Raw genomic sequence first — 17,057 nt, 5'->3', positions numbered from 1 at the left:
TTCAACACTTAAGAGTAGTAAATTATTTCAGGTTGGAAGGGACCTCTGGAGGTCTCCAGTCCAACTTCCTGCTCATAGCAGCGTCAGAGCAGGTTAATTTTAAGCTATTATATGCAGTTTTAGAAGTGCTATTTGTTTCTCTTACCAAATTTTGATGGTCAGAAAAAGCTGTTTTTCTTTATGAATCCATGATTTGTCTGTAACGTGGGGCTGAGTCCTCAGCAATAAGAATTGCTTCCAAATTACCAACACCTCATCTTGATTTTGGTTGGAGTTGCATCTGCTAAGCATTTCTGAAAACTACAGCGATGTGAACATAGCACAGTTATTTACATATGGTCATTTACATGATAGAAATTTTTGCATTGCTGGTGAGATAGATATATCTGTTGAGATATCTGTCGAGCTGTGGATATTTTCTCTTGTGTTTAGAGGTCTCCTAGGTGGGCATTCGGTGGCAATTATGCTGAAAGAAAAAGGTGAACATATGCAGTGGTACAATGGTGAACTTCTGCACATGGCGAAGGAACTAGGCTACAAGCTTCTACCTGCTTTTAACACCACTAGTGGTCTCCCTTATCCAAGAGTAAGTTCTGTGGTTTCTGCAATTGAGAAGTATTTCCATGAAGAAAATTTTTGTTGTTGCGTTTTAATCTCAGTTTCTGACTTCACGTGTATATTTAAGCGTACTGAAAATCAGAAACTTGTAAATTGCTTGTTTCCAATACATGCTACCTACTATTTTTAAAATACAGCTTTTAATGCTCTGAATCCCTGCATTTCCAGCTCTGCCAATTCTTATACACATTGTCATGGGTAAATAATAACAGCAGAAATCTTGGCTAATCACTGTCTGCTGATCTCTTGCTCCTACAGGCACTATCAAGTATCTGAGAGTAATTTTTGTTTTGGTACATATCTCTCAGTCAGTGAAAGATCAACTTGCAAGCACATGCAGCATAGCACAGAACTGATTAATCTTCATGGGCTACATCCGAATTTTTTTTTAAAGAGGGCAAATGTAACTGGAAAGCTGTAATCTAAAAATATTCATTTAAAATAAAGTCTGTCGTCGTATTCAAACAAAGTGTGGTACATATTCTCTGAATGACAGGAAAATATTCTGTGTGTATCATTCATTCAGTATGTAGCTTTGACACCACATACTCCTGCTACATACTGTGGCATGTAGCTTTGATTGGAAACTTTCCTGTGAGTTAAAGACTCAGGCTCTACTGAAAATGTCTAATTCAAAATGTTCAGTGTTTCTCCATCTTCTGGTGAGATGGCCCTCTCTAGAGTGCAGAAAGCTATGTTGTGCCTGGTACAAAAGCAGGTCCATCTGCCTGGTATATTCCCTGGAGCCAGGAATATTGAGATGTCTACAAAGCTTAATTTCCACGAGCACTTCCGACGTTGTTGAGTTTCTGGTTTGAAGGTTAATAAGATGCTAGAATTTTATTTTCGGGGTGGTATTCTTTTTATTCAAATGTCTAGTGAACCAAGCAACAGGTTTTGGGGCCAGTCCTAGTTTTGCCTTAGGTAATTCTGGAAATTTTATATGCGTGTTTGAGGTGACAGTATATGGTGAAGCAGAGCAAAACCGAATTGGTCGAGGAGGGGAGGGAGTGATCTTTCTGTCTTGGAAAAAGCACAGATGATCTAGTTGCTGTACAGATGGGAGTATGAATTTTCTCTACATGGGAGTATAAATTCTTACAGCTAGTAAAAATAAAGGTAATAACCTCTACTTTTCTCTAGGTTAACTTAAAATTTGGTGTAAGACATCCAGAAGCACGAACAGGAACAGAAACTGACACCTGTACGGCTTGTGCTGGTACCTTGATCCTTGAGTTTGCTGCATTAAGCCGATTCACGGGAACATCTATATTTGAGGTTTGTTTTGTATCGTCTTTTTTCATATTAGGTATTCATTAGTTTTCTGTAATTTTGAAAAAATAATTTTGAATGGATGCATATCCTGACTGTTTTGCACAAGAAGTTTGCATGTGTTCAGATTTGTTTGTGCGCTTTTTCTAAAAGCGTTCCCTTTTTTTTTTTTGAACATACAGGAACCGATTTTGTTTGAAAGCAATTTCAGTAATACAGAAGTAAACAAATATGTTGAAGACTCTAGCTAAAGCATATCATTTGCATAGTTTTTGGGTAGAGGGGTCAGGACTAGAAAAAGGAAAAGTGGTCCTTTTCCTTGAGGTCCAAGAGATATTTGTACCTCAATATGCAACTTAAGGAAGAAAAATAAATCATGCTTGTAATTATTTTGCCATGTATCTCTGCTAGTAATAAATATTCTACTGACACTCTTAAAACTATCTCCCAGTGCCTGTATAGATAGTGTGCTCACTGATTTTAATTTTTTTCCATTTTTTTTGAGACTTACTGTCTACTGCTTAGCATCTCTTGCTCAGTTTAGTTTGTAGTCTCTTTAGAAATTCAGTGAGTTGAAGAATACTAAGCAATGACAATATATGGCAGTTGCTATTAGATAATACCGAAGCTTTTAATATGGGAAGAAAATTCTACTTTGGATTTTTAGGGTGAACCTGGTCTTCATGACATTTTTTCCATTTTCTTTGTCACAAAGCAGGAAAGATTAAAATAGTAAAACTATTATAACTCCCTTTTATAAAGAGAGAAAATCATAAAACTATCAGTACCATGGCATTCTGCTGTACATTGAAGAGTATATTTTCAAAAGTGCCTCAATTAGTGTAGCCCCACTGAAGTTGTACAACACCTGTCCAGGGGTATAAGGACAACAGAAAGATAAATGAAAATGTTTGTGTGTATGTGTGTGTATATATATATATAGTGTATATATGTGTGTGTGTGTGTGTATATATATATATATTTTAAGATACTAAATAAAGCAAGCTCTTTCAGGTTAGAATTTTTTTGTGATCTTTCAATATGGCATTTGATTTCATGAAAGCAAAGCTGAGCCTCTGTTTAGTGTTTTGGTCGTACTCCCCCCCCCAAAATCCAGTGTATGGGGTTGGTGATCTAGAGCCATTTTTGTAGGGTGTGTTGTTATCTTCAAATTACTTTGCATGTATGTAAAGAATGCGTATAATTTGTGTACTAATGCGTATAATTTGTGTCTGAAAAGACATAACAATTTTGATTAGAAGGCCATTATGTTTCTTGAAATATTTTTGAATGAGGTTACACTGTCCTGTCTGTAGGCACCATTTCACAGTAGTAAATGTGTAGAAGATTGTTTGTGACTTGCCTAAGAACATACTGGCAAATAGTTGCATACACAAGCACCGCTCTTTCTAATCAGCAGTAGAATAATTATTTATGTGAAGTGTGGACTAAACATTCTTCTACTTAAGTGTGTGTAATCTAATACAGAGTTTTACAATTTTGTTAGACATGAAACTACTTCATAACATCTTAATTTTAACAGACAAAAGAATAAACAGTCTTTATAGTTTCCTTCAATGAGTTACAATTTCCTTTAATGAGTTTTTTTTGTTTTTACAGGAGTATGCACGGAAAGCACTTGACTTCATTTGGGAAAAGAGGCAGCGCAGCAGTAATTTAGTGGGCGTTACTATTAATATTCACACTGGAGACTGGGTTCGCAAAGGTGTGTGATATTCTTACTCAAGAATCAGTGATTACAGGTGGTTTGGGGCAAGGAAAAAATCTTAATGTTTCTTTCCCCTTCTGCCTTTATGTAGACTATTTTTAAAACGTTAATAGGATAGGCAAGTGGTATTACGTACTTGAGAGCTGGAGAAACAAATGAAGCCTGGCTTTCCTCTAAAAGAGTATTTTTGTTGAGAAACTATTTTTTTTCAGTGTAAAGAAAGCATTCGCTGATTCACTTTAATACCGAGAGTGGAATGCCTTGGGATAAATTCCGAGAGATTCTACTATAAATACAAAGTGAAAATATAAATAAGACTGTGTTTGTATATGGCTGTCAGTAGGAATATTTTCATATGAGAAAAGTGCAGCTGGCTTAAATGCATGTTTGTTCATATTATTATGTGCATTGATATTGCAAAACCTTTAGTATAGATGAACAGTATTGTGTATCTGCATCCATCTGTGCTTTAATTCTAGTTAGAGCCCATTTTTCCTTTTACTGAAAGAGCCTTTAAAATCAAAATGAAGTCATGTGAAAACACCTATGTAGTTACTTAAACAAAAATCACCATTTCATTTTCTGTTGTTTCTAGATAGTGGAGTTGGAGCAGGAATAGATTCATATTATGAATATTTATTAAAAGCCTATGTCTTGCTGGGAGATGACAGTTTCCTGGAAAGATTTAACACAGTAAGTTAACACCTTGCTCGGATTTGTTCCTCCTGTAAGACTAATGTAGGACTAATTGTATTGTCAGTCAGCTGTTAGCCTGTGAAGCCTAGGAAGAGATCTTTAGCAGAATCTGAGATTTTGGATGTCTGCAATGCAACTTCTTTTTGATGTGAGTTTTTGCTAAACTTGGGTGAACTATCACCTCAGCAGCTATTTTAACACCATTCAGTGAAGGCTGGAATCTTCTCCTGGACCTTTTACCGTGTTTCTAGTAGAGGAGAGCTGTATTTCAAGATCACCTTGAGAGTGTAGTGCTGCAAAGATTTCTGAAAAACAACAAAAGAGTTTCTTGTTAAGAACTGTCCTGAAGCAATGGAGATCTGAAAATCAAGATCAATCTTGCATTGCATTTGCAGATCCCAAGGCCTAGTATACATTTATGTATGCTTATAAACTGAAGATTAGATTACATTATTTTGTAAGATTACTAAGTAATTTTGTCAGCATTGTTATTCTTTCATAAAAGATTATTCTTTCTTTTGAAAATAGCAATGTCCAATAAAACATTTTATATCATAAAATGATTTATACAGCATGACTTTTATATCATACACAGTACTTAAATTGGATAAAATCAGTAGCTAAAGGTCTGTTGCAAAGCTTGAGGTGTAATGCTTATTTTATACTCACCTTTTAAAGCCGCCATTATTATATTTATCTTCAATTATATCTGTTAACTGTGCTTTCTATTGTTTTGGCTCATGCTCATGATTTACCCTCTGTGCTTCTGTAAACAAGTAAGACAGCTATCTTGAAAAGAATAGGATTGGAAATCAGAAAGCTGTCAAGTGAGCTAGGGGTTTTTTAAGTTGTTTTCAGCAATTAAGTCCAGTTGCTTTGGTTTTGTTTTTTTAAGCCTGCTTTTCCCCTTCTCCTCCTGAGTTGTACTTGCCTTAGAATTCTCTTTTATTCAGAGAAAGCAATTTCAGCTTTGTTTAGCATGCACTTAAGGTGCAGTTGTTTAGACTGAATCTTTAACTCTGATAGTTCCTTGTTGAGTATACTCATGGCTTTTGAGTATACCTTTTTATGTGTGTTACTTGGAAAATGTGACTTGTATAGCATGTACAGTACTGTGGAGCATTGTGGTAGCTGATATCCTTTTGGTTTGCCAAGCTAGAAACTACTCTGTATTGCCAAATGCAATAACGATTGAGTGTGTAGTACTGGTCCTTCCGTTGAAATAGAATGCCATAGGCTCGTGATCTAAATCTGTCTTGTAAAACACATTGATAACAGAAAAGTAACAAATTTATTTTATTTGTCAGCACTACGATGCCATAATGAGATACATTAGCCAACCACCTCTCCTTCTTGATGTTCATATTCATAAACCAATGCTAAATGCTAGGACCTGGATGGACTCTTTGTTAGCTTTCTTTCCAGGATTGCAGGTAAGGTTTAAAACCCATGTGCAGATTAATTTTTATAAGTAATAGGCCGTTAAATAGACTGGATATGTAATCGACAAGTCAAGCTTAGTAACTTGGTTTTCAAAAAAAATCATTTGGAATTTCTGTACTCACTCCTTTTATTTATATGCTATGATGCAGGTTGACTTGCATCCAGAAAAGTATGTTCATATGATTCACTTCCTTCACTCCTAGTCATGAAAACACTTGAATTAAGCTGCCTTTTCAATAATCTAGAGACAAGTTTTCTAGCTTGTGTGCAAGTTACACCTTTAAGATGAACTAAATCATGTTTCCACCAAGCTTATCTGTAAATGGTAGTGATTGTTTCTCTACACAGGCAGTAGTCTTAATGACCTCACTGATTTTGCTTAAAAAGCTCTTATGAAATATCTGTGACGTACTCTGAAATAAGGTAATACAATGTGTATCTGCTGGGAATGTAGAAATTTGTGTGTGGCTTTACACAGCAAGTGTGCCTAACTTTGAGTATTATTTGCATGCATGGTAAGTTTGTGTTAATTTTATTATTGAATTTTAGGTGTTGAAGGGTGATATTCGACCTGCTATTGAAACTCATGAGATGCTGTATCAGGTTATAAAAAAGCATAACTTCCTTCCTGAGGTAAGGTAGTTTTTTTTTTTTAATCATGTAAATTGATTCTTACCTTACATTGAGCAGTATCAGACATACATTTGAAAAAATAGTAGGTTATGTGTCGCTAAAACCAAAGGCACGCTTCCACAGCATTCTTACACAGTTTACAGTTCTATATGTATGACAATAGGGATACGAAATTTTTCCTTCAGTTAGGCTGTAATTAGTACAGTAATAATAAGTAACAGTTGCTTAGACTTTATATTTCAGCCTTTCAAAATTGATTTTGACTCATTTCAATATGCAAAGTTTATATAAACACATGTGGTTGTAGCTGCTTAGTAACATAGTAGCATTAATACTAAAAATCAGTCATCTTCATTAACCCAAAGAAGGAAATTGAAGGCTGAATTGTTCAGAGAGTGTTCTGAAATCTCATAATGTTCCTGAAAGTAGGAACAAGAACTTGTCTGTAGATACTGCAAGTGCAGTCTGAGTGATTTAATTCTGCACAGAAAATCTTGCTTACCTGTTGAAGTATGTCATTCTGTGATGACCCAGAACGTATGAGAGAGCTTCTGACTCTTGGTAATTTTGACTTTCATCTGGTGCTAGTTTACTTCTTTGAGAGGATATTTTAGTTAACGTTACTGTGGAAACAGAGACCAGAAGATGCTCTCCAGTCACTGGAATGATTTTTTTGAGTACTTTTGAAATGATATGATTTTCTTCCTTAGGTTTTTGTGGTTCGTTTTTTTTTTTTTTCTTTAGTGCTTTGTATTCACAAAGGAGATTTTGAAAGATCTTTTAGTGGTATTTAAGCCGATATTGTATCCCCTTCAGCAAAGACTTGATTTAAACTCTATCAGAGACTAGTAGTGTGTGTAAGTCATCACAGAAGCGACTTCTGCCAGTGCATGTTGAGAGCGAATACACAGACTAGGAAATTTTTAGATAACTGACTTCTGGTCTGTGGTATTTTTTATGTCAAACAGCTGCTTACAATCTGTCAGTCTGAAATGACAATTTAATGCACTGGAAGTGTCAGGTGGTATGTATGTTTGCAGAAATGGTACTTCTTGAAGCTCTGGTTGGTCTCTTCATAGCAACCCTGCACCAGGCTACTGTGGTTGGCTTGTAGCAGTGTGCTGGTGCAGGTGGGAGCACTGGGTGGCTGTGTGCTCCCTCCTGGGGCTGGAGCACAAATTCTCATCTGGCACCTTTTGCCTCCTGAAAGCCCTGCGGGACTCCACTTGCTGGACATTTCTAAGAGGCTGGATGGTGTCAGGACTACTGTGCTGACACAGCTTAAATCTTTCTTGTACTAAATGTGCTACAGCACTGTTTTAGGTTTTGGTCTCAAGTTGAACTAACTAAAACGAGGTTCTTGTGGCCTTCTGAGATTGATGTTGGGCATCAGTCCTCCACTGGTATACTTCAGCTGTTGTAATATGGTTAACACAGAATTCAAAGTAAATCCATGTTTGTTTTTATCTCGCATTGTTTTTTTCTTCTTCCTCAGGCTTTCACAACAGACTTCAGAGTTCATTGGGCTCAGCATCCTTTAAGGCCTGAATTTGCCGAAAGCACTTATTTCTTGTATAAGGTAAGATCAGTTTCATTCCTTTTTTGTTTGCTTTTTCTTGCACCTAGAATTTTGTTGGCATTGTAATTCAGTTACAGAATGAGTAGCCTATCTCCAGCTTATTTTATCTACCGGAACCAGTTCTGTATATAGAGAGGACAGAAGTATTATTGGTATCAAAAATTGTTCTAGGAATTTTATATGCCTAGAATAAAAAAAAAAAGTCATTAAGTGACAAAAGCCCATATTTTCAAAGATATTTAGGATTTGCTGATCTCTTAGATTGTGTAGAGACTTAAGAACAAAAGCTACTTGTACCTTGCAGAGTAATGCCTAATGTCTTGGGTTTCTGTAAATACTTTCATGTGCTTATCTGTGTTTCTGCAAAAGGTGACAGTGTTGTACCTCAGAGGTCCTATTTGTGACTGTTTAGCTCCTATTGATAAATTAGGCCTTACTGGCATCTAAGAAGCTATGAAAACAATATATTACAACAGAGAAATGAAAGCAGCTAATTGTGAAGTCTGAGTATGCCTAAAGGTTGGTTTTTTGTTTTTTTTTAATAGGCTACTGGAGACCCTTACTATCTAGAAGTAGGAAAAACACTCATTGAAAACTTAAACAAGTATGCAAGAGTACCTTGTGGGTTTGCAGCAATGAAGGATGTTCGTACAGGAAGCCATGAGGACAGGTGAAAGCTTTTGCAGTATTTTTTTTCTATGAAATTGTATGGGGAAAAAAAGTCTATTTACCCTGTTGATAAAATTGAGTTAATTGACTCTTGTAGCTGTCTTCAGGTTGATAACCAGGTCTGAAATTATCCATACTTGTCATAGTCTGTGAACTATTTCCATAGTTTTACAGATTCTTTTACATAAGAATGTTTTTAGTTTAATAACCCTTAATTTTATAGCACACTTTCATGAGATTCAGAGCAATAGATTGGTTACTTTCAAACAAAATATACTTCAAATCTAGAAGTTTCTAAAAATATAATAATAATATTTGCTTTCATGTAATGCTGTTTTGTATTGAATATGCTGAATCATTTCATTCCAAATGTAGTTTTCTTCTAATGGAGTAAAGTTCAATAATAATAGTCATGAAGACTTCAGAGATGGAGCAATGTGAGTATTTCTTTTACTGACATTTTAGAACAATGTGTATCTTAAAGGGCATCTGTTTTTGTTTTTGTTTTTTCCATAGAATGGACTCTTTCTTTCTGGCTGAAATGTTTAAATATCTTTACCTGCTGTTTGCTGATAAGGAAGACATGATTTTTGACATAGAAGATTATATATTCACTACAGAAGCTCATCTATTACCACTTTGGCTTTCCACTACAAACCAAACCATATCTAAAAAAAATACAGTAAGTAACCTCAGGTTTAATGGTGCTGTAGATCAGTTCCTTTTTTGAGAGGAAATGGAAGAAAAATCGTAGTTTGTAGTATGCTAGTTTTGACAGTCTGTTTTGTCTGAACTGTTTCATCATATTAACGCTGACAGTCACGTGCATCTGAATAATGTTTCCATAATCAGATTCTGCACCACTCAGTCTTGAGAAAAAGGTTGTGGATTATTAGCGATATTTAAAAAGGATCATTCTCTGTCTCGGGTTGTATAAATTTTAAAATCACATGCTTTGATATTTTTATCTTCACATTTATTTTCTCTTATTTTTCTAAAACATTTGCAACAACATTCCTAAGTCTTTTTGTTGGTTATTTTACTACACAGGCCATTTGCAGATTTTCAAAGGTTTTTGAGACTTCTGCAAGGTTAATTTGACAAGATAGTTATAGCTTTTGAGATGTTCAATTGTTCTAGTTTGTGTGATACGCATCTGTTATGTAAATTTAAGACTATAAATGTGTTTATAAATTATCTTCACCTTCCAAAATACCTTATGTTACTACAGCTGTGTCTTGAAGCATAGAAACGCTTCTCTTATTTATGTTCAATAACATGGTATAGTTTATTTATAAATGAATGTCATGAGGTTGATTTTTTTTGTTTGTTTGTTTCCTGATGGTGGATATCCTGCACTCTTTGAAGTGTTCTTTTCTTGAACATCATCTTTTGTCTTTGAGTTTTGGAAACAGGGATTGTGAAGGAATTGCAAATGGATTTAAAATGGACAGCATGTATTACCGAACTTTTTCAACACCTGTAATGTAACCGTTTTTTTGCTGCTTTTTTGTCGGTGGTGTGATCAACGTTTTTCAAATTATGCACAAAGTTCTTCAAAGGTTTTTAAAGATCATTTTATATAATTTTCATTCCCAATATGAGAAGGTGATTACTTCTGAGATGCTCAGGATTCCCACAGCTGATGCTTTTATGAAGTGCTGGTCTAATGTATGTGGTCTTCTTGACAATATCAAATGTTCAGTAAAAACCCAAAGAAGAGGATAGAGTAATTTATTTGAATGTAATTATCTTAAGCGTTGTTAAGTCTGAATTACAAACGTGCTTAACACAAATCAAAGAAAGTTTCCATTTAGTATGTTGTTGACAACATGCATGAAATGTACCCTTGGTGGAAGAGGATCAGGTCAGGGAATTCTTAAGCAAACTGAACGTTCATAAAGTTCATGGGCCCTGATGGGATGCACCCATGAGCACTGAGGGAGCTGGTAGATGTGATTGCGAGGCCACTCTGTATAATCTTTAATTGATCCTGGCAACTGGGAGAACTGCACAAAGACTGGAGGAAAGCAATTGTCACTCTTGCCTTCCAGAAGGGCAGGAAGGAGGACCCAGGGAACTATAGGCTGGTCAGCCTCACCTCGAACCCTGAGGAGGTGATAGAACAGCTCATCATGGAAACTATTTCCAGGCATATGAAGGAAAAGAAAAACCTTGGGAGCCAGCATGGTTTCACCAAGAGGAAGTCATGCTTGACCAACCTGATAAGCTTTTATAATGAAATCATCAACCTGATGAGGGTCAGGCTGAAATCACCAGCCTGAGGAGAGAGCAGTGGGTATTGTTTTCCTGGACTTCAGTAAGGCCTTTGACACTGTCCTCCATAAGATCCTCATAGAGAAGCTGTTGAAGTATGGGCTAGATGAGCAGACCAGGATCAAAAATTGTCTAAATGGCTGGACCCGGAGGGTGGTACAGTCTAGTTGGAGGTCAGTGCAAGCAGAGTACACCATGGGTCCAGTCCTGTTTAGCATTTTCATTAACAATCTGGATGATGGTTGGGGTGCATCCGCAGCAAATCTGTAGATGATGCAAAACTGGGGAGAGTGGCTGACTCGCCAAGGGCCATGCTGCCATCCAGAGGGACCGTAACAGGCTGGAAAGGTGGGCTGACAAGAACCTCCTGAAGTTCAGCAAGGAGAATTCCAGTGTCCTGCACCTGGGGAGGAACAGCCCCGGGTACCAGGACATGCTGTGGCCACCGAGCTGGAAGGTAGTGCTGCAGAAATGGACCTAAGGGTCCCGGCTGTGACACCAGGTTGAACGACTCAGCAGTGTGCCCTTGCTGCCAAGCAAGCTAACGGTATTCTTGGCTGTATTAGGCAGAGTATTGCCAGCAGGTTAAGAGAGGTGATCTGCTCTGCATAGCACTGGTGAGGCTGCACCTGGAGTACCCTGCCCAGTTCTGTGCAAGAGAGACCTGGACACTCTGGGAAGAGTCAGATGTAGGGCCACCAAGATGATGAAGACTGTCCAGTGAGGAGAGGCTGAGGGAGCTGGGATTGCCCAGCCTGGAGAAGTGGAGGCTCTGGGGGAGCTCATCCATAGAATCATAAAATATCCCAAGTTGGAAGGGACCCATAAGGAGCATTGAGTCCAACTCCAGGCACCACACAGGCTTACCCAAAAATTCAGACCATATGACTGAGAGCACAGTCCAAACGCTTCTTAAACTCTGACAGGCTCGGTGCTGTGACTGCGTCCCTGGGGAGCCTGTTCCAGTGCGCGACCACCCTCTCAGTGAAGAACCTCTTCCTGACGTCCATGTCTCTAACTACCTGCAGGGAGCTGCGGAGAGGATGGAGCCAGGCTGCTGCCAGCGGTGCCCAGAGACAGGGCCCAGCCTGGAGCCCCTCAGGCAGCGTATCAGGGCTGGGTGGGTGCTGGAGTCCTGTCACAGGCTGCCCACAGGGGCTGTGGGGACTCCTCCTGGGGGGCTTCCAGAGCCACCTGGACGTGGGGCTGGGCACCAGCTGGGGGGGCCCTGCTGGCCTCAACAACTCCGTGAAGGGGCTAAAAGGCTGTGAAGCTGTGTTACTTTTTAATGGAATTCAGCTAACGTGGAAAAAAATGGATAGGAAAAATAGAATGTGTAAACATATTTTTAATGTAAACACAGTGAGCTGAAATGTCTATGAGATAGTTGGTAGTAGCAAGCCAACATCCTGTTTGTATTTATTCTTGTAAACAGGAAAGGTCGTACCGTACTATGCTGGAACATGCAATGTACTGTAAACCTTTCTGAAGTGACGTGACTACCGTTGGTCACACCAAGAGCAGAGATACTTGAAAGTGTTGATTCCAGTAAGCTAATAGCCTTTTAGATCTTTTTTTTTTTTAATTTTAGGAAGCCTTTAAATAGATGTTTTTAATTAGCTAATACATTGTAAACAGTGTTGGTTTTTGTAAGTAAATAAATACTACCTTAATTTTTATAGGTGGGAAAATTAACTTGCCAGTTATCCAATGTGTTATTTGCAAACAGTGCAAAGAAACAAAGTGGAGACTAAATATGGCTCCACTTTTTCCACTGTACACCCGCTCCACATGATTTCGTGTAACAAAACAGTGATTTGTGCAAACATTAACTGTCATCTTTTCTGAAAATATAGAATGTTAGAATTATATATAGATACATCCTTGCCCCTTCACAAGCTTACAAGTCTGTGTAATTCCTGATGAGGAGAATCTTTTGTTCATAAAAAAGTTTTCAAGAAGCCACTTGTTTTTCCTTTTGTAATATTCTTTATAAACATGCGTTTAACTTTACGATGCATGGCTATTGTGGTATTTTATGAACGAAGCTGATCTCCTACAATGTTTTGTAGATTTTTTTTTACCCAAAGGAAAGATGTGACATTATTAGTAATCTCAAATAAGAATTGCTTAAAGCCTGCAGCTGCTTCAGATGGCATCAAGGCAGTAACAAAGAAATTGTAATTACTTCCTCAAGTTGTCAAGCTTGTGAAGGTACGGGGACACTAGATATGTCATGAGCAGGCTTGAGAAATACTGTGTGCTGGTAGACAAGTAACTGCAAAACCGTTCTAGAAACCGAATGCAAGATTGGCAGATTACAAATTGGAAACAATGCCTTTATGCCTAAAAAGGGGTTGTGGTGCACTGATTACTTTTTATCATTGCATGGTGAGGCACAGAAGAATTATGCATTTCTCATTTCTGGAAACTGTGTGGTTGTAGGACATCTATTGCATTCAACTGCTGCATGTCCTGAGCACACTGATGACTTAAGGGTAGGCCTGTTTGTTGATTTTCTTCTTATAATAATGTAACCTGCGCTTTTAATAGGTGATCTGTATCTTTCATTTTAGACTACAGAATACACAGAGCTGGATGACAGTAATTTTGACTGGACCTGTCCGAACACCCAGATCCTTTTCCCAAATGACCCAATGTTTGCTCAGAGTATTCGTGAACCTTTGAAAAATGTGGTGGATAAGAGCTGTCCTAGGGGTATTTCCAGAGCGTAAGATGAATATCTTCTGTCTTTTGTTACTGTAGGAGTGACAGGAATAGTGTCTGTTATGCGTGGGAGGAGAAATAGGAGGTCTACTGGAGCTTGCTGACCTTGAGCTTGTAGTCTTTTTGGAATGGAGAGGCTAGCTTTGGGAAAAACTAGTTTTGTCTGGCCTCATCGGCAATGCTTTGTTCATTTCCATCAGGAATTAGTGAATGTTTCAGAGCAAAAGGAGTTTAATGAGCCATATACTCCAAATGGAAATTGTAGCCCACGTATTACAGGAAATACATCTTCTGAATTTGTAAAATTAATTCCTGTGGTTTCTTGAACAGTCCTGCAACTCTTTTCTGTAGTAAGAAAATAGTGTTGCTGTACATAATTTCAGATATTTTGAAGGGCTTAGGTCAGTCTGAAATTGAAGTTGTTTATCCTTCTGACCATCTCTGTGATATTTGTGTTTCATGAGTAAAAAACTGAGTAGCAATTGTTAGGAAAAATGTTTTTAATCGGTCTTACAATTATACAGACTACTTAGAAATGAGAGGCAGCATGTGATAGGTTCATGTTATCAACATTTTGTGTTCTTTGTCGCAGTACAAAATCAGCGAGAATGTAGGCAGCTTCTAAAAAAGGCTGAGAAGTTCTCTGTTGAAACGTGTGCTCAACTTTATTCCAAAAAATTGTAATCTTGTGGTGGTAGGAATAACCTGTGGAAGTTATGTGAGAGTTAAGTTTCAAGAATAATCTTTTTTCTTTTTATAAAGCTTTCATTTCTGATATCTTTTGTCAGAGAGGAGAGTTTGGGAAGTGGACCAAAACCACCACTGAGAGCCAGAGATTTCATGGCCAGTAATCCTGAGCATTTGGAGATACTGAAGAAGATGGGAGTCAGCTTGATTCATCTCAAAGATGGAAGAGTACAATTAGTACAGCATGCAGTGCAAGTAAGGCCCAACAGTACCTCTTTTGAAAACTTCTAGTAAAATCGTACTAGCTATGATATTTAACATTTTGGGGTTCAGGAGGGACAGACTGACTGGAAAGGGGAGGGAGCGCATGAGGTGGATGTGCAGCTGTATTTAGCAGGTTTATATGCTGTTAATATTTTGTGAGTAACACTTTTAACTAATCATCCATTAAATTAGATGGAGGCTTTTCATGTCCAAGTAATGTAGTTAATAGGGTCTTATCTGAAAATACGAAGTTTTCAATGTGAGGTATTTCTATTCATTTAGGAGTTCTAATTATTCACATATTTTTAGTCTGCAGTGTGGTAAAATTGCTAAAAAGTTAAATTCCACTTTTGAAATGGTGAATAAGTGCCAAGAGCATCCACTCTGTATCTTAAAATCTTTGTAGCATTGAATGTTTGCTAACGGTACTGTTTTGTGAGGAAATTGATATGAAAACAGAGCATTATTCTGAACCATTAAAGTACTAACATATGTGATGTAAATGGTGGCCCAAGCAAAGCTAACTTCATTTTTTTTTTTCTCCAAGTTTGTCAGACATTTAAGATGAAACTTTATTATTTCAAAACTTTATTATATCTTTACTCTTCAGGCAGCAAGCTCACTTGATGCTGAAGATGGCTTACGGTTCATGCAGGAAATGATTGAACTCTCCAGTCAGCAACAGAAAGAGCAACAGCTACCTCCTCGTGCTGTTCAGATTGTTTCCCATCCATTCTTTGGCAGGGTGGTCTTGACTGCGGGACCAGCACAATTTGGGATGGATTTATCCAAACACAAATCAGGGGTGTGTAAGATGTATCTGGGATCTGTTTTACAGTGCTTTCTGTTACTTTCCATATTGCTGAAGCCTAAATTTTACAATGTTGATACTGTTTCAGGATAGCTAGGTAGAGTGTGATTGATTAATTACAGGGGTTAAAATGACAAGGGTGCAGCAAGACAGAACGCAGTCTTTTTAGATGAGTGGCTTATCGGTCTGTAGCCTATGCTCTGCTCTTGGGCCGTCAGTCATGATTGAGGACCATGCATAGTATGACTTTGAAACAAATTCATATAATTCGCAGTGCATTTCTCAAGAGGTGTTCAGTTATAAGGGATGGTTTTCCTACTATGTCAGCCGTGATTTTACGGAAGCCCTTTTAGAGTAGGCTATTGTTTTCATAAGCTTTCATAAAGGCCTGTATCTAGATGGAAGAAGAAAATACCAGAGTCAGTGGTTCGTATTAGAAGCAGCAGGAAAACCGCATGACTTTGTTGGGCAAGATACAGCCCAACAGATGAGTCCCAGACTGCCAGTTCACAGAAGAAAATTTTCCAGAGACTATAGTTCACGGGTACAGACAAAATACGAATATAAGAATTAGGTTTTCACATGGCAATTCTTTGCTGCTTATTTCAAGGTCCAGGGTGTAAAGATTACCTGTGCTGACAGAAGATACTAAATGCATTATATTAACTGGAAGAAAAAAAAAACTAAAAAGCTCAGGAATCTTTTGCAAGCTTGAATGTACTGCTCTAATTCTCTCTTTGTTCTTGGTTTTGTTTTTCCACACAGACAAGAGGATTTGTTGTGACCATTAAGCCATATAATGGTTGTTCAGAGATCACTAATCCTGAGGCAGTGAAAGAAAAAATTGCCTTGATGCAAAGAGGCCAGTGTATGTTTGCTGAAAAGGCACGAAACATTCAAAAAGCTGGAGCAATAGGAGGCATTGTTATTGGTAAATAAGATTTTAATTCATTTGTATAAATGTAACCTGTATTTTACAGAGTTGATTATATTGGAAAGCTGACAAGAAGCTGCTAAACTTGCTGAAATGACGGTATTCCAACACAAACTGTGCTTTCAGAAGACAAAGAAATGTTTTGCTTATGTCTGTTTGTGCATGAAGTGTAACCAAACAAAGCATGATGGGTGATTGTCTCTGGTTTTACAGAGTAAAGTTGTTATTGTAAGGATCACTGAGTGTTGGAATAATGCTATCTAGTGACTGTTGAGGCAGACTTAAGGTACAAAGTAAATGAAAAAATGGTAAGGAGTACAAGTACACAAGTTGTTGGGTCTTTTGGCTTTTTGTACCTGATTTACTATTATCTATGAGGAGTCCTTAACTGACTGGGCAGTAGGAAGTTGCTCAAAAAGTCTGCTGAAGTTTGAAGTTGTAGTCTGTTTATCTACCAGAAGGGTTTGCTAGCTTTTTCTTCTGTGTGTCTGGCTAGATGACAATGAAGGAAGCAGCAGTGACACAGCTCCTCTCTTCCAAATGGCCGGTGATGGAAAGAATACAGATGATATCACAATCCCCATGCTCTTCCTGTTCAACAAGGAAGGAAATATTATACTGGATGCAATCCGGGAATACGAGGCAGTGGAGGTGCTCCTTTCTGACAAAGCAAAAGACAGAGGTAAGTTGAAAGGTGTTTTTATACAGAAGTAACTTC

General features: G+C 37.7%; 1 protein-coding gene across 1 annotated transcript in view; it reads left to right on the top strand.

Annotated features, from left to right (window-relative positions):
- Positions 1-17,057, top strand: part of EDEM3 (ER degradation enhancing alpha-mannosidase like protein 3) — a 33,298-nt gene that overhangs the window by 10,927 nt on the left and 5,314 nt on the right. The window contains exons 6-19 of the mRNA XM_080602320.1: positions 433-586; positions 1,762-1,896; positions 3,511-3,616; positions 4,215-4,312; positions 5,623-5,748; positions 6,308-6,391; positions 7,887-7,970; positions 8,516-8,640; positions 9,156-9,321; positions 13,493-13,647; positions 14,432-14,585; positions 15,205-15,399; positions 16,171-16,336; positions 16,836-17,021. Coding sequence (XP_080458446.1) covers positions 433-586; positions 1,762-1,896; positions 3,511-3,616; positions 4,215-4,312; positions 5,623-5,748; positions 6,308-6,391; positions 7,887-7,970; positions 8,516-8,640; positions 9,156-9,321; positions 13,493-13,647; positions 14,432-14,585; positions 15,205-15,399; positions 16,171-16,336; positions 16,836-17,021 — 1,934 coding nt within the window. The remainder of the gene's footprint in view (positions 1-432; positions 587-1,761; positions 1,897-3,510; positions 3,617-4,214; positions 4,313-5,622; positions 5,749-6,307; positions 6,392-7,886; positions 7,971-8,515; positions 8,641-9,155; positions 9,322-13,492; positions 13,648-14,431; positions 14,586-15,204; positions 15,400-16,170; positions 16,337-16,835; positions 17,022-17,057) is intronic.

This window comes from Anser brachyrhynchus, assembly GCF_964034855.1.
Source record: "Anser brachyrhynchus genome assembly, chromosome: 8".
Lineage (NCBI taxonomy): Eukaryota > Metazoa > Chordata > Aves > Anseriformes > Anatidae > Anser > Anser brachyrhynchus.
This window is presented reverse-complemented; position numbering and strand designations above follow the sequence as displayed.